The 26610-nt window shown below is 47.0% G+C and overlaps 1 protein-coding gene across 3 annotated transcripts in view; it reads right to left on the bottom strand.

The window, feature by feature from the left end:
* The window catches only part of LOC144729472 (receptor-type tyrosine-protein phosphatase gamma-like), a 153751-nt gene extending 129094 nt beyond the window's left edge, over positions 1-24657 (bottom strand). For all 3 annotated transcript variants that reach the window (XM_078609792.1, XM_078609793.1, XM_078609791.1), the window contains exon 1: positions 23762-24657. In XM_078609792.1, the coding sequence (XP_078465918.1) occupies positions 23762-23822 (61 nt within the window). In that variant the 5' untranslated portion in view covers positions 23823-24657. The remainder of the gene's footprint in view (positions 1-23761) is intronic.
* Between the last annotated feature and the right edge of the window lie 1953 nt (positions 24658-26610).

Genomic DNA, 26610 nt, shown 5'->3' with positions numbered 1-26610 from the left:
CCGCTTCCGATATCGCTCCACCGATGTTAACCGTGGCTAAGAATCGAATTCGGGCAGCTGAGTTTCTAATGCAGATCGCTACTCACTGCGCCACTCATCCACCGCAAAAGAAAATATATTTGACAGTGTCATAAAATACCACTGACTTGAGTCCAGTGTTTTATAACAACTTAAGCAATCGTTATAGTGTCCGTGTTGGCCTTAATAGATGGTCCTAATGGATGCTCTTCCTAATCCCCTAGTATCCTGTAAGGTGAAAGAAGATCCTTTCCGCATTGTGTTTGCGTCTTACTGCCGCAGGGGTGTACCAGAGGAATCTGGACGCGTTACCTTCAACCGTATAATGCTGAATACCCAGCACTGTAATGTAGGCACTTGATTTTACATTTAAATAGACCCCACGGTATAAGTTACGTGCAATCTGAACGTCTTCACGCGAGACACGATCTGCGCGTCTAGTAAGCGATAGCCATTTTTTGGAATCCCTCTCTCTCTCTCCAGCAGCGCTGCAAATGTCAATTGCTCTGCATTCCTACAGACATCACTTAAGGTGCGCGCGCGCTCCCACATTCAGTCACCTCCTTGAAAAAGTTTCTATCCGCCGAGTTCGTCGCTCTCCCAGAGCGATCTCTTACCCCATCCGCGTTCAGAGAGTGTGGAGAGCGGTGTGGCCCAAGGGCATGAAGGATGTGTAACACGAGCTCGGGGCCAGGAAAATAATTTGCTCTTTCAATCCTGAAGTGGCTGTCAGTCGGTTAGAGAAAGAGAGAGAAACCATCCGGGGGAAGAAGACAAAGAGGAAAAAACATGAAATTCAAAACATTGAGCGTGCCGAGGAACAGGCAAGACGAGTTCTCTTCAAGACAATTATCTTACAGTGCCCTGGCAACGGCCAGAAGCTGACATGTTAGCAGCAGGGGTGGGGGAAAGTTCCCCTGACATCTGGTCGCTGTGTCGGATTTCTGTGCTCACCTCTGTGACGAAGCCTCACCGGTTCCACCCCCCCCCCCCGATATGAAAACTCACCTCCTTAGACATCTCATTATCAGGGAAGAGCCGTCTCGTGTGGATGCGCCTCGGGGACTGGCGCAATCGACACCTATTATTGAGGCGGCAGCGAGTGGCCAAAGCATGCGGGCGGCTTTAAAGTCCAGTCATTCATCAATTCTGCCTCATTCATAAATATATCGGCTATATTCGAAACACTGCAGGGTGATAGCCTCCCCACGCTGCCGCCGTCCCTCCTGGACCCATGATGCCACAATTGGACGGCGGTGGGGTGAAGGGTATTTCAGTCTTTGCAAGAGGGCCCAAACAAACCACGTCACGATCTTACTCTGGGGCCCATGTAGGACTCTTGTCCAAAGGCTATGGGTCCAAAAAACGATCATACTGGATAAGGGCACGGTGTGATTTTTTAAAAATATTGGTCTCCCCATCTGACACTTTGGTCATAGGTTTACCAACAACGTCTTAAGAGTCACGAGGTAAATTTGAGGTGTACATGTCTTAAGTTAGTGCTACTATTAAACTGCTTACAAGCTGACAAAACAAGCGAATATTAATAGGAATCATTACTTTTCTTGTAGATTTTTTTTAAAATTTATATTTTTGAAATAACTTTTTATCTATTTTCTATGAAGAGGGGCCATTTCCTGAGATGTCACCGCTTATATATTTTTTGTAAGTTACTGATGAATATATACGCGATCTAACCGAAAAAAAACCCCACTGTTATGGATATTGGTCGCAAACGCCTTACGTGTTAAACTGAGGATTTTACGGTACTTCCTTATGTTCCAACGCAGCATAACCAAATAATGTTTTATGGTATGTACCTAATCATTATCGTATCAACATCCCCAAACATCGTGTGCGCCATTTGGGGCGGTGGCACCAACACCCTGGTTGTGACCTGTCTGTGCAGTAGGCATTATCCCATCACATGCATCGGTTTGTCCCAGGCACTCTGTCTCGCGTGCATAGACACTAAAACACATCATTGGTCAAATATAGAGGAAGCCTCCTGGGAAATCATTTGGTCTCAGTGAAACTTTTCCGGGTAATGATGTCCCACCTTCTTCATGAGCACTCAACTAGTTCCATGCGCTGTGTATTCACGTCGCAACGAATTAAGAACATGACGCAAAAGCCACAAGACACTGTTCGACTATGGCGCTCGTATGCCCGATGATGAATTTTACTGAATTATTCACATGGTAGCGAGCCCCCGCAAACAGGTCTGGGTATCATCTGTACCGCGAGCTCACACGCGTAGCGTGTGGGCTCCAGAATGCCCGCCCCAGCACACGCACACAGAGCAATACAGGAACGGGTGTTGTTAACGAGCACCTGGCTCATCACACAAACACAGGGGTGGGGTGGGTTAGTGTAGCCAGCACTACACCTGTTGTCACCTGTGCCTCTCCATCACTGGGGTTCATGCCATGCGCCACGTAATCAATTAGGGGCGCCACGGTGGCGAGATCTTATCTCCCTCGCCTGGTATGCAGGAGATCGTGGTTTCGATCCCGACCCTGAAGATTCCTGTATACTTGGAGTTTGCATGTTTCTCCCCGTGGTCGAGTGGATTTTTCTCCGGGTCCTCCGGTTTTTCCCTCCACATTTAGAAACGTGCGTTTTGAGTATATTTGGCTGCTATAAATTGCCGCAAAGGCAAGCCACTTCGTTGACGTATCATTTGTGAGCCAGGCCGCTTCTGAAAAATAGCTGCACATCTCATTGTGCCTTACCTGGTGACATAAAACATCGTGTTTTAGTTGTCAAAGGGCTGAGCTGACGCAACCTGGGGAACGCCAGGATGAGCTCAGGAACCACGTTCTGCTACACCGGTGTTTTGCGTCGTGGCTCGAGAATGGAACCTGGTCCGCGGAGGATCAATGCAGAAACATCGCGCCGCTGTTCCGATGCCCGAGCCGCCTCTCAAGATTCTGTTGGGGCAGGTGCTGTTAGCGAGCACCTATTGAGGCTGGGAATGCGAACGAGGCGTTGGTGCGACCCAGCGCCAGGCCTAGCCAGCTGTGTCTCCCCAGTGCAGATGTTGAAGTCGATCTAGAGGAAGCCCAGGACTGGTTCAGATCTCACTCGCCAATGATGTTCGCCGCATTCGGGAATTGAACTCCGTTTGTAAGGGTTCGTGTACGTACGCGTGTTGAACTTAATTCACACCGTACGTAGCCAAGCCGTGCTAATCGGAGGTGTGAGGGAAGGTAAAACAAACTAAACACCCCGTATGCCCGCACGACACTTTGCATAACCATTCTGTGTAAGATGCAGTCAAGTATATCTTATTGATAACGATCAATGTAGGCATTCATGATTGAATTGCATTTTTGTTAAAAATGCGACCTTTTTGCCAGTATCACTGTTGTTGTTGTTTCGATTTCGTTGTAATTGTTTAATCTTCTCGCCACGACGCTTGGTGCGGCCTTCATTGTTGCGCAAGCGATACGATATCCGTATTGTGTTACAAAAAAAATGTGTTGCATACATTGCAAGGGCCACCCTCTGCATAGTATGAATATTCATCGTAGCAGGTGCACAGGAAAAAAATTGCAGCCAAGGGAATTGAGCTCCACATTTCACATTCATCACGTGCACTGCCAGAGGAGTGCCTTGTGGGGCACGGCGTCAGAGACGAACATGCAAGCGCAGCACGCCCCATCCCTACCCCCCCCCGTTTACACGCGAAATGCTCAACAGCAGATCGCAATCCGAATGAGCAAATACCAAGCCCGCAGCATATCGTGGGCAAGTCAGAGTTGTCTCCCTGCTCAAATGAACACTCAACAACATGTCTAAAGGTGCAGGAAGCTCTGCCATGAACGACTTGCTCATGCCACTGCTGGCAGAAGAGGGAACTCTCAAAGAGGCCCCCGTCTAAGAGGATATGTTGGCCTACTCTTCCACGCTTGCCAGTATGTCTTGGAAGGGCTGAGAGAACACCGCGTTCTACCGCACCGCTAGCGACCTGCCAATGGACTAAACCATTTACATACCTGTCAACCCACACGGTTTACACGTATTCGTATGCAGTTTTCAGGTCCGTACGACATACAGCCGTTTCAATACGGGCAACAAAAAATGCGTCTTATTTGTTTGTGTTTCTCCCTTGTGGTGATGGGACTTTGTAGGATAAACGTTGAGATGTATAAGGGGCACGGGGTGACCAATAATGGTCTGCATTGGTCTGTAATAATGTCGGCACTGATAAGGGGTTGACAGGTTTGCATTTATGCTGCTGGGCGCACAGAAGGCGGTGGGGGAATGTAAGGAGCATGCACCATTGGCGTCGACCGCCGTCAAAGACGCGCACTGGAGCGGCACGATCTGTGTTGGTGGAATGACAACACGGGATGAATCGCAGCAGCACGAGGCTGGCTATACACAATGGTAATGTCGGCCATGGCGAGGCTTTCATTACATACAACATGGATAATGTCGATGACATGCCGAATGGAACGGCTTCCATTATTTAAATCACCATCCGCTATGTATGCACGTTGACATTCTTTCGCAGCGTGCGTAGCCAAACGTGCTAATCGGAGGTGCGGGATGATACAGAAGCTATGGTTAGAGGGCTCAGCTGAGAATCATCATCCCTTTGTGGTGGGAAGTTCACAGAGGTTATCACTGGGTTAGATCCACAAATGATGAAACCTCAACGTATTTCGATTTAAAGCTTTCGTGACTGCAGGGATTCATCTTCTTGGTTCTTTCGGTAAAGTCACGTAGAAGGGAAGTAATAAAATAATAAAAATAAAACATAATGTTTTATTTTTTTTATTTTATTACTTCCCTTCTACGTGACTTTACCGAAAGAACCAAGAAGATGACCTCAACGTATTATCACATTAATAGATATGACGAGTTATTTTGAACACAATTATATATAGGTTTAGAAACCATGGCTTATTTTGAGAAGATGTGAACAGGTTGAGACATTCACAAACACTGAATGCACTCTCGCCATCGCGGTGTGGATGCAAAACATAATATCAGTTTGTCCGAGTATGTCCGACACCACCGTGGCATTTTGAGCATTTCTCTCTGATCAAGTACATTGGTCAAACGATTTCTATCTGAATCACAGTTCTAATTGATTGACTTATACTATGATCAATTAGAAAGCTACTTCGTGATTATACTAATGATTACCCACGTGTTTAAATGATCTAATACTTACGGAATAGTTCATGAAACTGCCCATAAGGAGAGAATAGTCCCCACAACAGCAATGGTGAATTCCCACCATTGACACGGGACTGAAGCGATAGCTCTCGTCTTCATTTGGCCAGAGAGTTATTTACACGTTAAGGGCGTCACGTGTTCACCAAACCCGACATCAAAGATGCTATACCTCGATTTACAATAATTGTTTCCACCCGTGCGCTGCCAACTGCAGTGGCATCAATGCAGCAGCACGTGTTAGCAATGAACTGCAAAGCATTCCATTCACTGTGCAGGAGATGTCTTCAAGGGTTACACCAAGATGCCAGTGCCCCCTGCACCATCAACAACAGAAAAACATATTTCTAATTGTTTTTTTTTTTGCAGTGGCCATATGAATCGTGTTAAAGCCTGATGACGCCAGTAGCCACACTTTATCCAAATATCAATGTTATGCCACCTACGTTGCTGCAATGTAAACCATGTTGCATGGAGGTGGACATACGCTGAACCACCTTGGATTCAAGGCAGGATCTCTGAATTTCCGATGCAATACATGAGCCAGTACAAGGACAAAGATCCCCCATAGCGCCTTGACAGACTTTTGGGGCAAGTGCTGTTCGCTTGGGGGGGTGTTGCCAGCACCGCACCAAGACGCCTTGGTCTCCTTGGTGGCGATGTTTGTACATTGAACAAGGTACTCGTTTAAGGCTGAGTCAAACTAGGGGAGACCCAGGACCAGTTCAGATAATCGTCACCGATGTTGGCCGTCGGTGCGAATCGAACTCGGTTCGCAGAGTTCATAGCGCAGTGTACTAACCACTACACAAAAAAGATAAAGATCCCCTGTATAGCCTCAACAGACTGTAGGGGCAAGTGCTGTTAGCGAGCACCTATATAAAGGCCGGCACGGCACACGAGGGGGTGGGTGGTCAACACCACGCCCGACCGCCTTTGTCTCCCTATTGGCGATGTTTACACATTGCACCAGGTACTCATTTAAGGCTGTGTCGACCTAGGGGATGCCCAGGACCGGTTCAGATAATCGTCACTGGTGTTGGGCGTGAGCGGGAATCAAACCTGGGTCGCCAGGTTCATAGCGCAGCGCGCTAACCGCTACACTACCGCGCCCCACACACGACACTCCACACACGACACTCCACACACACTTACATAAGTAATGATTGCGCCAAGCCGCCGAGCCATTAATCACTGACTGCTGAACGAGAATGTTCCACCAATGTATGTTGAACTGTATTAATGTATGTTGCACTTATTTCGCATCGTACGTAGCCAACGGCGCAAATTCCGACACTGGCAAAATGCAAGTACTTGTTAGAGAGTTGTCTTCAACTGCACAATCCAGGAACAACAACGCATTCACAGCCCTTCGCAATGAACGCGTCCCCCACACATTGTGAGCCGTGGAGGGTTTTCACCAAACTTGACCACGCTTCTCAGCGCGGCCTGTTGAAGCGGGGAGAGGGCCCAGGAAACATTCGAATGTCACTCGCCACGGGCGCCAGCCGCGGCCAGGAATCAAACTCAACGCCTGCGTCTTCTTGGTTCTTTCGGTAAAGTCACGTAGAATGGAAATAATAAAATAATAAAAATAACAATAAGAAAATAAAAATAAAAATAAGAAAATAAAATTTTTGTATTTTTGTTATTTTATTTTTTCCATTCTACGTGACTTTACCGAAAGAACCAAGAAGATTAATTCCTGCATTCACGAAAGCTTTAAATCGAAATTCAACACCTGCGTGTTTATAGTGCGGCGTGTGACTCGTTGCAGCACCGCTGCACGCAATAACTTAACTTACATTCCAGAGCCCCGAATGTGTGTCGTTCACAGCAATTACCCAATGCCAGCCCACAAAGCCTCTGGCAGGGTGGGGAAAGTGCGTAATCGTTTCATCGCCGAACGCGAGATATTTTCCAAAGCGAACATTACGCCCGACAGCCGCCCAGAGCATGTGAGAGCGCAATCCAGATTGACCTCGCCACGTTCCCGTCTCACGGGACGAGGGGCCACACGACGGCCGTAGAGAGCAGCACAGCAAATAGGTTGCAGTCATGATTATGAGGCCAGATATTTATTCGGGAAATCCTTAATGCACCTTTAAAAAAACACAAAAGTCAGGATGGTTCTTAACTCTTTGGTTCTTTGGGTAAAGTCACGTAGGTAGAAAAGTTCCACTGCTGGATTTGTTTTTCTGCCTGAGGACGGCCGCTTGTTGTTGCGATCGAAACGTTGTGATTTATTGTTATTTGTTCTACCTACGTGACTTTACCGAAATAACCAAAGAGTGTATGGATTCCTGCAGTCACGAAAGCTTCAAATCAAGATCAGGATGGTTCTGTTTGGGATGTTTGGTCAATGCCATGCCCGAGTGTTTGACTGCATGTGGGTGGAGACCTGGCTACTTGGGGTGGGAAAAACCCGACGCACATCCAGGGATAAACACTCCAATCTCCGCACAGACAGATTTAAGAATGAATTGTCGTACTGCCATTGTCCTACACACCTCAACAATACCGGGTATATTCACTGGCGGTCTCCCGTCCAAGCAGTCACCAGGCTCAACTCCGCTTAGTTTGCGATAGCTGTCAACATAGGGCACGTTGAGGGTAATGCTGGTCACAGGTGTACACAGGTAAGGGCATTGGCACAGCGAGGTTGGCATGGGGCCCTGCAGCAAGGATTCTGTTGGGGGGGCTCTGTCCAATCCCCTCCCCCCACCCCCGTCTTCTTATCCCAGCGCCTGGGACACTCTGCCCCATGAGGCCTCGGTGCAGTTGCACCGCCTGCACACTACACAGCCGCGCAACTGGATGGGTCGTGGCCTTGTTGGTAAACGTTGTATTAGAACTGGATGATTCATTACGAAACGATTTTTGATGACGTTACTGTAGATACATATAATTGTATACTGAGATGTGTGTGCAAAGGTGAAATCTAGACTGGAGGCTGTCTTGGCAAAGGCATGTTGTTGTTGTTGTTGCTGTTGTTGTTGTTGTTGTTGCTGTTGTTGTTGTTGCTGTTGTTGTTGTTGCTGTTGTTGTTGTTGTTGTTGCTGTTGTTGTTGTTGTTGTTGCTGTTGTTGCTGTTGTTGTTGTTGCTGTTGTTGTTGTTGTTACTAGAAAACATTCATATCCACGCATGGCCTGCGGCCACAGCAGATAAGTAGCGATTCATGCAACACGGACCATGGCACCCACCTGGCACCCCTCTCTTGTTTCGCGTCCGAGTGTTCCTTTTCATGGACCGTTTCATTGTTGTAAAACAGGCATGCTGCTGAATATCGATATGCAGTACTTGTGTGATGTTCAGATATGTACAAATGTTAAACTGCTTCGATGAGGGAATCCCGCCTGCTTTCCTGCGTCTTTGTTTCTTGTCCACGCGTTATGAAACTCATTTGCGAGTCTGTTTCGTGCAGTGAAATAAACACGTTTGTTGTAAGGTGAGGGATGTTTTTTTGATAAATAATGCTAATGATGAACCCTAGATAACTTTATAATGCGTGGCTATCGTGACCTTCCTACACTGCCACACTGACTGACTTTTCTCTCACGTTGTTCTTTCGCTTGCATGTGTTCTCTCTGGACATTTAGATTTCACACGAATTTTTTTTTTAAAACAATGGACAAATTAATATTCTTGGTTCTTTCGGTAAAGTCACATAGAAGGGAAATAATAAAATAATATAAATATTAAACAATTAAAATTCTCACGACGTTCCAAAATTCTAATTCCCCAAAACATCAACCCTCGTGACCGAGTGTGAGAGCTCAGGGAAGACTGAACGGGGAGAAAAAAACCTCTTCACCATCGTCCATGGTCAATCCACTGCTGGATGAAATCCTCACCCAGCCACTGGCAGCTCTGACGAACCTGCGGTGTGATAATAACTCTCCAGGAACCTGGCCGTGAGCCAATCTCTTCGCTGCCAGTGGAGAAGCCTCCGATCGTCAGAGATATCTCCGTGCTCAACGAACTCAACAGACTTGTGCGATTATATGATCATTAAAAAAATTGTGTACTCATGATGTGTCAATGTTAGAATGTAGTTAGCATTTTCACAACTGGTCCCACTTCATCAATATTCATTGGCGCTGCTGACCTCAAAGCTTGCGGCGTTCGCAACACCTCATGCAACCGTTAGCTCGATGGCGGTATACAACGACCTGCGTTGTAAGCCAACGTCACCATAAAACAGTTGCCGCAGACTTTAGGTCGGCACTGGTGATCGTTACAGTTCAAGGACACATCGTCGTAATACGCGGCGCTTTACGTGGGACGATTCAAAGCGGAGGCTTCGCCGCCGTGATAAATATTAAGTCCTGCTATCTGTCGATCTGGCAACAGCGAGCCATTGGGCAAGCAGCTGACACACCGGTTGGCGTAAACAAAATGCGTGCTTGTGTCCTGACCGGATTCATTGTCACCGCCCTTGCTGGGTTTCTCACCACGCAAACGTTTTACTTTTGCTTGACACCGATTGGCCTGGGATTCGGAGGAAGTATTCTGAGGTCCGCGTCATAAGAGCTCTATTGCCAGTCTTAGAGTGAGGGGGGGGTGTCAGCTGCCCTGGTTATCCCAGGATGCTTCACTGTAAAATATCATTTTTGGACCCTCAAAGCTGGATACCCCAAACAAAGATTTATTTATTATTATTAAAAGTCTGTCGCTCTCCGAGTATTGTTCCAATTATGCTCTCAGCGTCACATCACGAGACGAAGCATCCACTACAAATTGTCGCACCGCAGTTGCATCAACCTGCCTGCTCCAGAGTGACTCGCAGGAGTAGATCTAAAAGAACTACTCCTGAGATCTCCTCAAATGGCCTCTTATCCACACGGGGGGGGGGGGTAACACATTCCCACCCGCCCTTCCACCGAGTTACATTCATCCAATGACAGTCAAATAATATTTAAATGCTCATATTAATTGTAAAGTTACATTTAAAGCGATGCATTTTGTGCAGTCGTTGGTGACCCGACTGAGACTATTAACGCGTTACACCTGAGATCCCAGTTTAACCACGGGCAGCCGCCTGCCCATACCTCAAACTCAGCATCTCAGCAGCGCCAATTCAGTACTCTGGCCACTTGGCCACCTCAACTAACAACATTTTACAGGTAGGAACAATGTTCCACACTGCCCGCCAGGGATTTTTTGTCTGTCTGTCGTGCATAAATATATAAATAATATAAACAGCTCTTTGATTGGTGGAGACCTACTGCCGGGTACGGAGAGGGGAGGGGCCTAAGGGAAGGGGGCTCAAGGGAGGAGCCTAAGGATATGTGGGGGGGGGGGGTGGTCAGGGGAGGGGCTTAAGGGAGGGGGGGGTCAGCGGAGGGGCCTGAGGGAGGGGGGAAAGGGGAGGTGCCTAAGCAAGGGGGAGGGGCAGATAGTTAAGGGGGCTGGCTACCTGGCTGGCTGCCTGGCTACCTCAAGTCAAGTTATCTTTCATACAGGTAGGAACAACAGGTTCCACACTGCCCACCAGGGATTATTTGTCTGTCGTACACGAATGCGCTGTCCAACTAAGTTCCTACCTGCCCACTCCGAAGGAACGTGTTAATTTGATTGTGCAACGGCCATGAATATAAGTCTTCGGTGTGATCTCTGTCCCTCTAAGATCAGTGCCGGATTAAGCTAGTTTGGGGCCTGTAGCATATGTTATTAAGGGGCCCTAAATATAAAAAAACACATAAATATTAAAACACAAAGTTTTAACTTGGATAGTAGAGTAATTGTATTTTTTCACTTGCTATACAGCCAGATAATACGACAAATCGCTAACCTTAAACACCCAGTCGTTCATAAAAGTTGAAGGCAGTATAGTACTAGAGTAATAGAGCACGTGCAGAATCACTGAACCGGAATTGATAGCTTTAAAGCATTTAGCGCGGGGCCCTTGAAAGTGCGGGGCCCGTAGCATATGCAACTTTTGCTAATACGATAATCCGGCACTGTCTAAGATGCTGACTCAGGTATACCATTGCCACACTGACATAGGCACCCTGACACACACACATAAGCCACCTGATCCGCCCGTCCATCTCTCGCTCACAAAGCAAAAATATTCATGGTCAACATTAATCACCCAAGATTCTGCGCCTTCAACGCCTGCTGACTGACTGAGTAAGCGCTCGCTTCACAGGCCATAGCAGAGGTTCTAAAGCCTTCCAGTTCCTTGACTTCAACAAACGCGTAAGCAGGCGCTGACACCCGCGTTTGTGGAGGTACAAAATGTTGCTAGACAGCCATGTGGAGGGACAGGGTTAATTTTGATGTCAAGTTTACCCTTTGCCCGGTCACGTGGCCTTGCCGTTGCGCCTCAGGGGAGAGAACGCTGAGCTGGCACCGCTAAAAGCCTGGGTTTGAATCCAGGCAGCCCGCCTCTTGATTAAGCTGAGTTGCAAAGAGTAGTGAGTTGATGTTCTCAGCACGGCCACCAATGACTGTGCAAAATAAATAAAAACATTGTAAAAAACATCACGTTAAATTATGATATACGGTCAATTTGGCTTATTCTAACTCTGAGATCAGTTTTATTGACATTTGATAATCTTTGCATGGAATTAAAAGGGGTGGGCCATTGTGTGTATGAAGAGGTCTAGAGTGTTCTGTCACGTGACCATCTCCTGGGTCCGTTCCCTGTCACATGCTGGTGCAAATGGACATTTGCTGATAGCCCAACTGGGATGTAATTGGAAACATACATGTAAAAGAAAAAACGACAGTCTGTATCATTGCAACAATTTTGGTCAAATCATGCACACACGTGCATTGTTTAACACTTTCCAACATGTTTTTCTTTTCTTTAGAAATATTTCACGAACAGTATGAACCAGTAACCATCAGGGCAAAATTATTTTTGCGTATCTGAAATTAGTACTTTTTGCTATCTCATGGATTTGGGAGAAACCCTTTGATCCGTTTGGCCGGTTCTCAATGGGATAATTTCCGCATAGCAACACAACTCTACGCTACAGTCTGGTTCGTGTTGGATCAGCTGTGTGAGAGTAACAAACTGGTCCCCCCACCCGTTACAGATGGACAACCAGTCACACGGACAACCAGACAGAAGGAAAGGGCTCAAGTACAAACATTTTCAAAAAAAAAAATTCTCACCTGAAGACGGCCGCTTGTGTTGCGACCGAAACGTCGTGTTTTATTTTATTATTTTTCTATCCACGTGACTTTACCGAAAGAACCAGAGAGTATTAATTGGAAAGCTTTAAAGAGCAAATATTAATCAAAATCGCTCTTCAGCTGAGCGTGACGGCGTGATGTACATTACACACACAAATAAACGGATGGCGTGACATTTGGCGATAATGAACGGTTTGGCGGAGGGGGCGGACTCTTGCCATCAGAACATCACCTTTACAGCCGCTTTTGATGAGCGCCTGTGAGGACATTTCTCATGACCGCTGGCGCGTCGCACAGCGTGTCCACATTCTCTCGATTGAAAACTCGTTTCTTTGCAACTGCATTTTGTGTTTAGTGTGGTGTCACCAACCCCGACCCCGCCGCACCTCGGATTAGCACGGTGGGCTACGTGCCGTGCGAAAGAAGTTCAACGTACATACATACAAAAGACAAAGATCCCCCGTATAGCCTTAACAGACTGTAGGGGCAAGTACTGTTAGCGAGCACCTATGAAGGTCGGAACGGTACACGAGGGGGTGGGTGGCCAGCACCACGCCCGACCGCCTTTGTCTCCCCAGTGGCGATGTTTACACACCGCACCAGGTACTCATTTAAAGCTGAGTCGACCTAGGGGAGGCCCAGGACCAGTTTAGATAATCGTCACTGGTGTTGGCCGTGGGCCGTGAGCGGGAATCGAACCCGGGTCGCCAGGTTCATAGCGCAGCACGCTAACCGTTACACTACCGCTCCGTACATACGCACACACATACACACACACATACGCACACACATACACACACACACTTACCCCACAAAGTCTGTCAAGGCTATACAGGGGGGGGAGGGATGGATATTTGTCCTTGTAGTGGCTCATGTATTGCATAAGGTAATTCACAGATTGTGCCTTTAATTCATTGCCAAGGCTGGATTAGCGTCAGCCCACCTGCTTACAATATAGTTTTTACGTTGCAGCAAATTGGGTGGCGCACTGTTGACACTGGGGCGAGGTGTGACCCCTGTCGCACGATTCTTTTTCGAGCTTAAACGCAAACTCCTCCGAATATTCGTAGGCTCGCCCGCACGCCGGTGGGCCACCGTAAACACAGCAGAGACGACCTCCTCTCAACGTTCAACTCCTGGCTTCCGAAATTTGCACGCTTTAGCGTGAAAGGTCCCCATTACACCCCCACCACCACCCACCCGGCTCCAGCCCCCCACCCCCCGCCCCCCCCTTTGCGCATCTATAATTCAGAGAAGCTGCTGGGCTATCGGCACGAGTCAATGCCACACGCTGTGCGCGCGCACAGCGCTGGTCGGTTCAAAGCCGCCCTTTTTCGGGCTTATTCTTTAATGTATCATTACGCATTTATGAGGGGTTAGACAACAACAACAACGGTAATTAAGAAATTGCGCAGGAATTAAAGCTGTCGCTCAAGCGGTTATAATAAGACGAGCTGCGAGCGGGTTCTGTGAGTCGGGCTCAGGGAAATAGAACGCGTTCCATGGACAGTTCTGACCGCAAATGCGCTGAAAGTACAACTACATTGTGGCACTTTAGGGACTTAGTTTTGTAAAAGAGTAGCCGCAAGGGACGCCTCCCCCCCGAACGCAACATTCTGGGCCACACCTTCACAGGTCAGACAATGGTGATCGATTCAATTTGATACACAACGCAACTCCACATGTAAGTCGCCATCTTGCCATTTGACAATTGAGCGTCTTTTTATTACACGCGTTCTATTAACTCACTCTGTCTGTTATTGTCGTATCGTCAAATCTTCTAACTCAATTTTAACCCACTTCCCAATGTGGTATCGACTGCAAACTTGGTATACGTATGTCATACTGATGACAATACTATATTCGATCTTTAAAAAAATCTATATCTTTAAACATTATTTTTTACATGTTATGTTTCGGCTTGGGTCTAATTGTCCACGCTCAACTGACGTTGGCTGTAATTGGCCACGGCTCCTTACGTTATGGCAAGCTTCGGGGCCACTTCCTGGAGTCGTGGAGTTATTCCATTACTAGTAGGGTACATTTCATTAAAGCTTGCTTTAAAAAAAGTTTTTTTTTAATATTACTTATATTTCACGAGGTGGGATCCCAGTTGATTTGTTTGTCTTTAACAAAAAAAGTCAATCAACACGTGCTCGTGCCCGAATGAGCATTCCGTGGTGCTCGCCACCACCGGCAGGCCTGAGCCAATGGCATTAATTCCACATTCTCTTGACAGGGACAAATCTCTTGATAGCACAAACACTTTTTGACTTCCTAACAAAGTAGTACTTATTTTACCAGCCCCTAAGTGATGATACGCTGGGATCGAAACACGCTGCCTTTATATTAGGCGTCGGGCATTTCATAATTAATTAGATTAAATGAATGGTTGTACATCTTACACAGATTTTAAGATTAAATGAATGGTTGTACATCTTACACAGATTTTAAGATTAAATGAATGGTTGTACATCTTACACAGATTTTAAGATTAAAGGAATGGTTGTACATCTTACACAGATTTTAAGATTAAATGAATGGTTGTACATCTTACACAGATTTTAAGATTAAATGAATGGTTGTACATCTTACACAGATTTTAAGATTAAATGAAAGGTTGTACATCTTACACAGATTTTAAGATTAAATGAAAGGTTGTACATCTATCACAAATTTTAAGATTAAATGAAAGGTTGTACATCTTACACAGATTTTAAGATTAAATGAAAGGTTGTACATCTTACACAGATTTTAAGATTAAATGAATGGTTGTACATCTTACACAGATTTTAAGATTAAATGAATGGTTGTACATCTATCATAGATTTTAAGATTAAATGAATGGTTGTACATCTTACACAGATTTTAAGATTAAATGAAAGGTTGTACATCTTACACAGATTTTAAGATTAAATGAATGGTTGTACATCTATCACAGATTTTAAGATTAAATGAATGGTTGTACATCTTACACAGATTTGAATGCAACTCGCTAAGCTGCCACCATTTCTCATGATACCGCGATGCAAAAATCCATCCCAGCACCTGCACACCAACTCATCTCACTGCTCCATCTCCTTCGCTGGACGTTCTCTGCGATCCATTCTAAAGTAAACTATTACACATTTTTTTATTTGATTTTACCAGGTAAGGCCCCACTGAGCTATACAGCTCTTTTTCAGAAGCGACCTGGCCACACATGATAGCACAACGGCTTATCGTGTGGAAATTATCGCAACCATATTTCTAAACGCATGTTTCTAAATGGAGAAAAAAAACCGGAGGACCCGGAGAAAAATCCACGCGACCACAGGAAGAGAGACGCGCAAACTCCAAATATACAGATCTAATGACAGTAGAGTCAAACTACGGTGTGAATAGACTAGTGGCCACGGGAGGGAATGACAGGGGAGTCAGCCTGCAGTGTGAGTGGACTAGTGACCACGGGAGGGAATGACAGGAGAGTCAGCCTGCATTGCGAAAGGACTAGTGGCCACGGGAGGTGATAACAGGGGAGTCAGCCTGCAGTGTGAATGGACTAGTGGCCATGGGAGGTAATGATAGGGGAGTCAGCCTGCAGTAAGAGTGGATTGGTGGCTGCGGCAATGATCGAGAATGGGAGCGTAGCCAGGTGACGTAAGAAGACGGTAGCGTCTGCCGGTGGAGCGAGCGGTCTAGAACCAGCGAGAAGGTTCGGGAATGGGGGCGTGGCCTCGGACTGTATATAAGGGAGACGCGCGGGAGACTCGGGGCTGTTGCAGTGGGGGTCTCCGCCTGTCCGAGTGTGAGCACGTAGCTCCTTAATAAAGAAACCATCTCAAGACACGTGCGTGGGAGTCGTCTTTACACAGACATTCAGGGTCGGGATCGAAACCACGGAACATCCTGAATACCAGACGAGGGAGTTAACATCTCGCCATCCTGTTCCATTCCTTGGCTGACACTCGATTATCATTCTTCACCACTGTCGTCATCCCTTCGAGCATCGCGTCCTGCCTGACCATGTAATTAACCTGCGTGTGTTCACCAATGCACGCGCACTGGATGTGTGCTTTTTTTACATATACGACACTGTATACAGGTACACAACTGAAGTCGATTAACATTCTGTAGGACTGAATTTTTGTCAAATCAAATGAACAGCTGACAACAGCATTTGCCTGTGGGTAGTCTTTACTCGATGCACTTACTATGAGTGTACATAATCTATTTACAATGAGTTATTTTCCACTCACCTTTATAGTCTTGCATGTTTTTGTTAATGAAAATAGGCCAATGTTCAAAGTAATAACGAGTGTGCGTATTTGTTAAGAAGGGGGCACGTGGAATACTGCAATGCAACATAACTCAACACCGCCTCTGACAATGGGAAGCAGCACTCAGCTTTCAACGACCACCTCTATTAACACGCACGCGCGTGTGTATACATACTTGCATTCAAACGCAAATTAAATATTTAGCAAAATGTGTTCATGTCTAGCATGTTGCAGAGTCTAATACCTTCATGGAAGGCCTGCAAATTAAAGACAAGCCACAGTGCGATTGTGGCCATGCATCCCAAACTATGACCCTATATGGTAAGGACAACAAACTAAACAGAAAAATAAGTTCTAAAGTATTGAGTTTTCAATCGAGATTTCAAAGTGCAGTAAACCTCTGCAGTCTACGCTCCTTCAACGTAGAAATCGCAAAGCTGCAACAAACTCTCTCCTAAAGCCCTCTCGTGGCCAGCAGAACTCCGCATTGGCCCCTTTATCTCCTGGACATGGAATCGAAAAGGGAGGCCTGTCAGTCAGGCTTTCAATTTGACCGAGTAAACCCGACTCCGTTTTTAGCTTTTAAAGTTGTCTCTTTTTTTTGTTGCTGCTGCTGCTGCTGCTGGAGCGCCAGCGAAGCGTGACGACGTTTCGGCACAAAATACAATGCACCCTCGAGCCATCTGGCCCATTCATGGGATGGCGTGGAAACCAACTTTGTCCCTGGTGCGTCTGTGGCGGTCTGAGCGGCTCGCGCGTGCGTGAGCTCTCCTGCTGCTGCGGCCCCACATACTCCTGCAAGGGAAATGGGCTTGGCGAGGAATGCTCCAAAATGCAAAGAGATGCAAATGAGACTCCGCAGACTTTGAAGTATTTCGAGTCTCATGGGATGGGAGGAGAGGCGCTGTCCAGCTGCTGTAGTTGGTGGAGCTGAATTGAAAGCTGTACTGCCAATTATTAAGAGGGCACAGTTATGCTGTGTGCCTAGCAACGGCTAACAGAAGCTTATAGAATTCTACCACACTAGTTTCTAAAGCAAGCCTTTCATGCCAACTGAGCCTCGCTTTTCAGTGCCACGTATTATTGTAATTCGCGTAAATGCTGGGAACTACTTATTTTAGATACTTTTGCAAATGTTATATTTGTATTCCTATTTTCTATTTTCATCAACGCACGTAATAGCGTATTCACCAGTTACCCTATTAGAAATTGTGATTTATTTATTTTTCTTCGTGAAAAATTGAATGCTTCTACATTTATGATGTACACTTGCAAAGCTTGTCACAGCACGCGGGGGTAATTGTTGTGAGGTCCGGGCAGATGGTTTAGCTCTGAGAGCAACTCAAGCGGAAAAGTTGCATGAATTCACAAGTTCTCCAGAACACAATTTGGATAAATATTGACCATCCAGCACAACCGTTTAAAAAAAGGTATTCATGCATTTCATCTGTAATGTGTAAGTTCAACAAGAAACGTATAAACACTAACCAACAATACGCACACGTACAGTACTCTCAATACATTTTCAGTATATGATTAAAACAACACCAATACAAGCACGTTGCTTATATTACCAAATGATACTAATCAGGCGTGATCTATCCACTGCTGGATGAAGACTTCCCCAAGTGGACGTTAACCATACATTGCGAGCGAGTGATGTAAAGAATGTGATAAAGCAGCGTGACTCGTTGGGTGAATACCCATGCCAGGAGACACCCGTTCTAGCCGGTGAGCTTCGGAGATGCCAACGTTCAACACATCGGCGAAATCAACGTGTGACTAAGTAAACAGACGCTTGGTCAAACGTACAAGCAACGTGAATGCGCTGACACTCGAGCAAGCACCGTGTGAAGTGCAGGACAGGGGGGGGGGGTTAAGATTGTTGTAGATCGGCGATCATGAGCAGAGTTGACAGAGCGTAAACACTTTAGCCCGGGCAGGTGTCTGTCCCCTCCCATCCATGAATGTTTTAATCTCCAGACACTGCCCACTGTGAGTTTAAACGCCACCACACGGCACGCAGCAACACGATACGGGACACCGTGGGACACACCACGAGACACTGTGTTGTCAATGTTACCGATGACAGTGTTCATCACCAGCCAGCCGTCGACTAGAGGAGTTTTGAGGCTAAATTTCGATTTAAAGCTTTCGTGACTGCAGGGATTCATCTACTTGGTTCTTTCGGTAAAGTCACGTAGAAGGGAAGTAATACAAAAAAAAACATAATAAAATAATTCTCACGACGTTTCGGCCACAACGCAAGCAGCCGTCCTCAGGTGAAGAACAGGACTGTCGAGAAGACAAAGTCTGAAACTCCGTCTTCTCGACAGACCTGTTCTTCACCTGAGAACGGCTGCTTGCGTTGTGGCCGAAACGTCGTGAGAATTATTTTATTATGTTTATTTTATTATTTTATTACTTCCCTTCTACGTGACTTTACCGAAAGAACCAAGAAGATGAGTTTAGAGGTGTTCTGTAAAGCCACCTCTTTAGGACACCTCGTCCAGCTCTCAGACATCTGCCCCCTCCCCCCGCGCTCCTAATTTGTATTTTCATTTAGCAGCTTGTATAATACGAACACCTTTTGGGAGATAAGCTAATGTCACACGCACAGGTGCTAATGTTCTTTAATTAGCCAGGCGAGAGCCCGCAGAGATTGATTCAGTCGTGTGGAAGGGAGCCTTGTGGATCTGTGATGGTAATGGATGGTTTGTCAAAAGACGTTTGCGAATGTGAATGTTTTTTTTTGCGTGCAAAATATTTTCTTCACAGATTATGAAACCTTCGACGGATAATGCGAATGTAAATGTTTGTTTACGCGGACACAAAAGTGCACGCGTTCACAGTGACCGTGCTGTGTAAATGGCACGCTGTGCGAACGCATCGTTGCGTTGGTGCGGCAATCGTGTGCCGAATTGTCCCGGGCGCTCCGTTACAAACCTGGCAGGGATTTAGTTTTAACGTCTCGAAAAAAGTGTGGGGAGACTTCGCTCAACTCGGCGCGACTGTGGGAGCTCCATGGACCGACTGGACATGAATTCTGTCGTCACTTCTCAAAGCCTCCGCGAACAAACACCACGACAGCCGCCGCCACCGCTGCTGCTGCTGCTGCAGCAATTGGCATTCAATTCTCATGCTCATGTCACCGTGCCATAAAATGGAATTCATGTTCAAGGCGGTGCATCTGTGCACAAGTCATCAGTGGGCACACGTAATGACGCTGTAAGTTTATCACGCTCGTGTCAATAAACCATAAACTTTGTTACGGAATATACGTGCAAGGGTCCTTCCGTGAAAAACGAAATATTAAGAGACGAGAGCGCAGATGCATGAACACGAAGGTACTGCAAAAAACCACATCACATTAGGCAAAGGAGGTAGAGCGGTGATGCAATGGTTAGTGTGCTGCACTGTGAACTCAGCGACCTGAAATTGATTTCTGGCTGCATCAGTGGCGAGCGATGTCTAAACCAACCCCTCTCCACTGTCACCAAGCCGCATTGACCAGCAAGGTGAGGTATGGTCAAAACAACGCTCATGGCGTGGAGAGGCCCTCATCCAATAGTGCATTGAGAATGACTGGAAATTATGAACCAAATTGTCTTCGTGCTCAAATGGATGATTCCCATTTCCTTGGAAGACTCTGAGCTAAGTCGTGAAAATGTCACGTTGTTTGTAGTGCGGACACATGTCTCCATATGGCAACAAATGCTGACTTCGCACAAAGGAGTACTGTTTTTGTTTGATCCACCAGAAAGGAATGATGGCCCGAGTCGACCAGACATTGGGATGTGAACTCGCAACCTGCCGGTTGTGAGTCTGTCACATGGCCATCTGGCTGCCTACAAGGCGATGCAGAGAGATGTACCAGTTGATGCATAGGGAGACGAGTTTGCTGAATGTACTAGAGTGGTCCAGATGTATTGCATATATTCATTTCTGTTTTAAATAAATCTTGCTTGAAAAAAATATGACGTTTTGGAGGATTAACTGAGGTTCACACAACACCTGGATCACCCTGTACAAACGTATCTTTACTCGTTTTGATGTGCTGGCAGTAGGGGCAACCCCTCCTCCTACTATGCACCTGTGCACAATTTACTGATTTGTCTACGCGCAGTATGTCTGGCATTGACGCGGATAATAAGAAACTGCCACCACTTGTGGCTCGTCCCCTTATCCATACAACATCTCAGAAGACAGGGACTTGGTACTCATGCAATAACACTCCTGGGTGACTCGTATCGGCACAACGCCTCAGATCATTCTAGGATCTTGTTCCCACCGCGTCCTGGGTCACTCTTCTAATCCGTGCAGAGTCTCGGATCGCACGCACAGCCAGCACCAAGATAATCAGAGTTTAATCGATGAGTTCGCGTGGACAACATGCTGAATGGATCATCGGTGTATGGACAGGAGGCGTTCATTGCACGAGCATGCATCGTGATGAGTGGTCCGGGCGTTTTGTGAAACGAGCATCCCAGGTTGCTTCTCTCGTGGCCGTTTAGCCACAGAGCGAGAGTCAATCAGCGATATAATTGGATGTTGCCGCGAATCCCCAGGGGTTGACTGTGACGCTGTCTGTGGGAATTGATGAGGCCCTCTGGAAACACGCCTGCCACGCCACGTCACGCCGTAGTGTCCAGCGTGCATTCACTGTATCAAGCACAACAGTCAGACGAAACCCTTTGTTATTTGATTATGAATGTGTTGCATCCCGGTCATGGATAATATCGAATATTCATGCGTTGCATCCGGGTCATGGATAATATCAGTGGCGAGTAATATCCGAAACGATCTTGGGCCGCTCCATTCACTATCCCACACTCACCAGTGGGGTGAAGTATGGTCAAACACCACCCCCCCCTACCCTCCACCACCGTGACAAATATAACATGGAGAGGCGTTTAAGCGGCCCCTAAAGTACTGCGGCGGCAATCCACGGATCCCCCCGGTTGTGATGTCAACTCGATGAACTTGACTAAGAGCCTCGTAATGCTCGCTCAAGCAACTTACAATTTGTGATTTCTCATTTCCTGTGTCAGGATAATTCGTCATGAGTCACAGACATGACAGCAGAGCAAGTACCAAACACATTCTCTAAAACTAAGCTGACTCAGTCAATGCGTCCGTCATGTTCTGGACCACCCCTGTAAATAAATACAAATACGTGCTTGACGGTAGCTTGTTAAGTACACGATTCAGTATAGACAAAGGATTGTCATTATGATTACTTATACACTGTATTGGATATATGTTGCAGCCCAATCAAGTCCGGTTCGACAAAATGCAGTGCGAGACGCGGTATTAGATAAAGAAGCAGTGTAGACCTAGCATTACCCCAGCAGAGGCAATGCCTGATAACGAGTAAGTGAAGTGCATTCTAGAGAGGCTCTCTGGAGCTCCTCCTCGTGAAGGGTTCTTCCAACAGCGGTGTCACGAGCCAAGCAATTGCACGGCTGCGCCTTTTCCTTCAGGCACGACTCGATGTCGAACGCTACCCTCTGGTACTGCAGTTACGTTTTACTCACAAAGTGGGCAACAATAATTGAGGGTGAATTCACTCGGACACAAAACCCCTTACCTGGAGGGCTGCATGCAGTTGGTGGGTACAAACATCAAATAGACTGCCGCGCAATTCACAAGATGCGCGCACATGGGATTATATTTTCACGGCACATTCCCACAAAAATACATACATAATTTAATCAATGATTCTATACACAGTCTACTATACCCATTTAGGCAATTATATGGATTATGTAATGTGTGTAAGCAATATAACAAATACTGTTATAGTCTGTAACTCAGATCATGTAAGTAAACTTACACGTGTTCTATAAGCCATTATAATCTACATTATATTGTGCCCGTGCTATGTAAAACTCCCAATGACTACATTCTGAATGAGCTCCACGTGTACACGCGTCATGCATGGCTTCATACAACTGTCGGGGGCTGAGCTCCGGAAAATACTCCATGAGAAATGAAGTCCCGACTTTAATACAAATACGATGCTGAATTCACACAAGGTAATGCGTGTACTACATATGGGCCAACACCGAGTTACACAACAGCACGGTATTCTATGCTGTCTATATACAGCATGAACGTTAGACTCAGACGCATCGAATATGGTGAACATGACATACACACACCGAGAGTAACACCATTTTAACAATAACGTAACATCTCACACTTGCTGACCATACACACACACAATGTATTGTACACATATATAAAACGTGCCGTGGAATACATACGGCATGAAGAAGCATAACCCACGTTAGCTTTCATTGCGAGAGCGTCACACGACAGTACGGACAACTGCAATGCCGTTCCCATTCACAAGATGTTGGCACAATGTCAACACACGCGTGTACACCGCTACGTAGCGCGAGTGGACCGTAGAGCATGATAATCATCGTGATGACTTCACGTCACCGCGTCGCATGGCCTGGCGGCCGCGCGTAAAGTACAAACGGATCACACCACAGAGCACTCACGTGTATAGCCGAGACACGAAGAGCTCTGGACAACAGCGCGCATCTTCAACTCGCAAGACGCGCACGTAGTTCACTGCACGGCGCGCTATCGTGCCGAGCGACACCTGAGCATGCACGGGCAGGTATCTCGTTCGTCACAGTCACACAACCTGTGACATTGTCCGGGCGTTCGATTGTTGACTCAACATTACACACCCCGTGTCATGCATTACATCGATAACGCAGCGGGCTCGTTTGTGTGTATATGCTTGTGCGTATGATGTGACACAAGTGCTATTGTGCACGTTGATGTGTGTGTGTGTTGCGCGTCTGTGTGTGAGTGTGGGGAGTGGTGGTGTAGCGGTTAGCGCGACGCTGCGCTATGAACCCGGCGACCCGAGTTCGATTCCCGCTCACGGCCAACACCCAGCGACGATTATCTGAACCGGTCCTGAGCCTCCCCTAGGTCGACTCAGCCTCAAATGAGTACCTGGTGCGATGTGTAAACATCGCCCCTGGGGAGACAAAGGCAGCCGGGCGTGGTGCTGTGCCGGCCTTCATAGGTGCTGCTCGCTAACAGCACTTGCCCCGACAGTCTGTGCAGGCTACACGGGGGATCTTTGTCTCTGCCTGCGCGCGTGTGTGCAATTTACCTGGCATCTTCAGCGACGTGCTGGCGATGGCGACGACGATGAATGCGAGCCGCACAGCCATCGGAACACAATCGTTGTTGCCTTATGCAGCTACACAAAGCGATAGCTACACAAAGCGATAGCAACAACACTAACTTGTGTCTAAACCGACGTAAACAATAAACAAGACCGAGCTGCTGCTGCTGCTGCAACGTGGCTGGGCTGTCCGGCTTTAGCCTCTGTCGGGTTCTTAACGAATCATTCTTCGGCAGACGAGTCTAAATGCTCTGCGCCTGATGTTGTTACGTGTGATTTGCTAATGATAAGAAGTGTCAGGGATGTTGCCCTATTTGTTGAGCCAAAGACACGCTGTGCTGTTAATCCTGCTCCTCCAACCGAGCCTGCACGCCGCTATTACAATCGGCGTACCCACGCGCCCTCTCGTCGATATGTTTCAGTGTGGAAATTAAAAAAGAAGAGAGACGCGAAGCCTTGTGAATAATTGAACGGCGACACGGAGCGAACACCTCCTACACGCGCCTGCTCGCTCCTCCGCCTCCAGCAAACGCGCGCAGAACGGACGCGCAAGGCGCCCCGCTCAACACCGCAGTGGACAAGGACTTCAGTATTGCCGTGCTGCGGTGGTGTATAACGCGCTTCCTATTGCATGTACCCCCCCCACTCCTCCTCCCTCTTACAGAGGTGGCTGACACGCGCGCGCACCGATACACCAGCACGCGTGCGCTGCACGAGACACACGCAGCAGCAGCAGCAGCGAGCGCCTACGGGGTCCCTACTGCGTGACGGGCCTGCCCAGCCGCGGTTGTCTGGCTGCCTGAGAGGCCGCGTGGATGAGCGGGGCGTTTTTAAACTTGGTCAGCCCTCCCTGCTCGATTTACCCACCACCTCAACAGCAGCAGCAGCAGCCAACAGCCAGCCCCACGCCTGTCCACACCACCACCACCCCCTCCCTCGCTCTCTCTCTCTTACCCCAGCCAGCCAGCCTACCACCCACCCATTCACAGCACAACAAAGGCAGCCAGAGACACCTCCTTCAGCCACACCTCCTTCTCCTCCCATCTCCTACCCTCCTCATCCCTCCCTCCGCTGTCTTCCTATCCCGCTGCTGTCCTTCCGTCCCCTTAGCCTCCCCCTCGCACACCCCCCCCCCACGCCAGCCACCACCCACCCACACCTACACTCTACACCCCCCACGCCAGCCACCACCCACACACCCCAACACTCCGCACCCCCCACGCCACCACCCACCCACCCCTACACTCCGCACCCCCCACGCCACCACCCACCCACCCCTGCACCCCCACCCCTACACTCCGCACCCCCCACGCCACCACCCACCCACCCCTGCACCCCCCACCCCTACACTCCGCACCCCCAAGGGGACACTTTGTCTGCAGCTCCCTCCGGCGTCCCGAGCCCATTCGTGCAGCCCAGGGACGCGTGATGGACGCGCGCGCGCGCGCGGCATTATCCACTGGGCAGCAGCAGCAGCAGCATTGTGACGACGACGATGCCCCCGCCACTTGCAGCGACACCACGTGCACCGGGCACGCAACGGCGTCGGATTAAGGGGTGGTGAGTGTCGGCACAGGCAAATTGTGAATGCGTACGCACGACATACACGCATATGCTTGCCTGTAATATATCCGTGATATGTGTATAAGGGGCCGTCCATAAATGACGTCACGCGATTTTGGCCGATTTTGACCCCCCCCCCCTCTCTCCCTCGTCACACGGCGTCACAAAAAGTCAGACCCCCCTCAAATATGACGTCACAAAGCTCTGCCCCCCCCCCCCCCAAAACCATATTTCCATTTTGAAAATAAAACATGCTTCAAATCACTTTAAACTATTGCCATTGTAGTGCGTATTTAATGTGGCGCTGCACTCTGATGTTGTAGGAGAAAACACGTATTAAAAAGGAGGCGTTGGAAAACTGAAATTTAGCATAAAATTCACTTGAAAATATTCAACATCTAACTAAAACTGCAGATGTTCAGAATATTATATTGAAATTCTCTTATAATTATAAAATATTAAAAGTAATTATTACTATAAAAATACTTGAAACTTTGTAGTAGAACGAAGCAAAGTGGAGAATACAATTATAACAATCACATATTCATTCCACAGAATGAAAAGCCCTGGTAGAATCATTAAAAGAAAAATGTTTAATAACAAGAATTTTAAAAAACTAATAAATGTATGCTTCTCCATTCTCCCATGGAGAAGCAAAATGCTCCTTCATGGAAGAAATAAAAGGTGACCTTAGTAAATTTAAATAATCAAATAGTTCATAATGAAAATTAATCAAAATTAGTGTTGTTACTACAATTGCACATTTGCAACAAAGATTAGTCGAGAATCAAGTGTTTATATTGTTTTATTCACTCTCACAGGTAAGGAAAATATAAAGTTTAGAAAACCAATTTTTGATTGAAACATTTCAGTAACTTTCTGCCTGCTGGAACGGTATAACTCAAACGGCTCTTACAACTCTACGGTAAAGGTGACTTACACTGAGAGATTTTCTATTAAATAAATTCAATACAATCTTGAAATTTTAGTCTTTTTCATTAAATGTAATTTTTATGAACCCGTCAAATGACGGGCAATTACACTAGTGATATATTAGTGAAGGCTAGACTAGTGCATTATTTATTTAACGAGAGAATGACCTTGAAATTCACATTTCATTTCCAAGAGGGTGGCAAAAATCCATCAGCTTCGCATTACACATATTAAATCAACAAGTGCCGTAAATAAAGTAATATATAATTTTCTTCTTTGCGAATATAAATAAATATACTATTTAAACGAATAAAAAATGAAATTGTGAAATGCATGAA

The sequence above is a fragment of the Lampetra planeri genome, chromosome 32 (assembly GCF_965212315.1).
Source record: "Lampetra planeri chromosome 32, kcLamPlan1.2.h2, whole genome shotgun sequence".
Taxonomy (NCBI): Eukaryota; Metazoa; Chordata; class Hyperoartia; order Petromyzontiformes; family Petromyzontidae; genus Lampetra; species Lampetra planeri.
The sequence above is the reverse complement of the archived record's forward strand: the minus strand, read 5'-3'. Positions and strand labels throughout refer to the sequence as shown.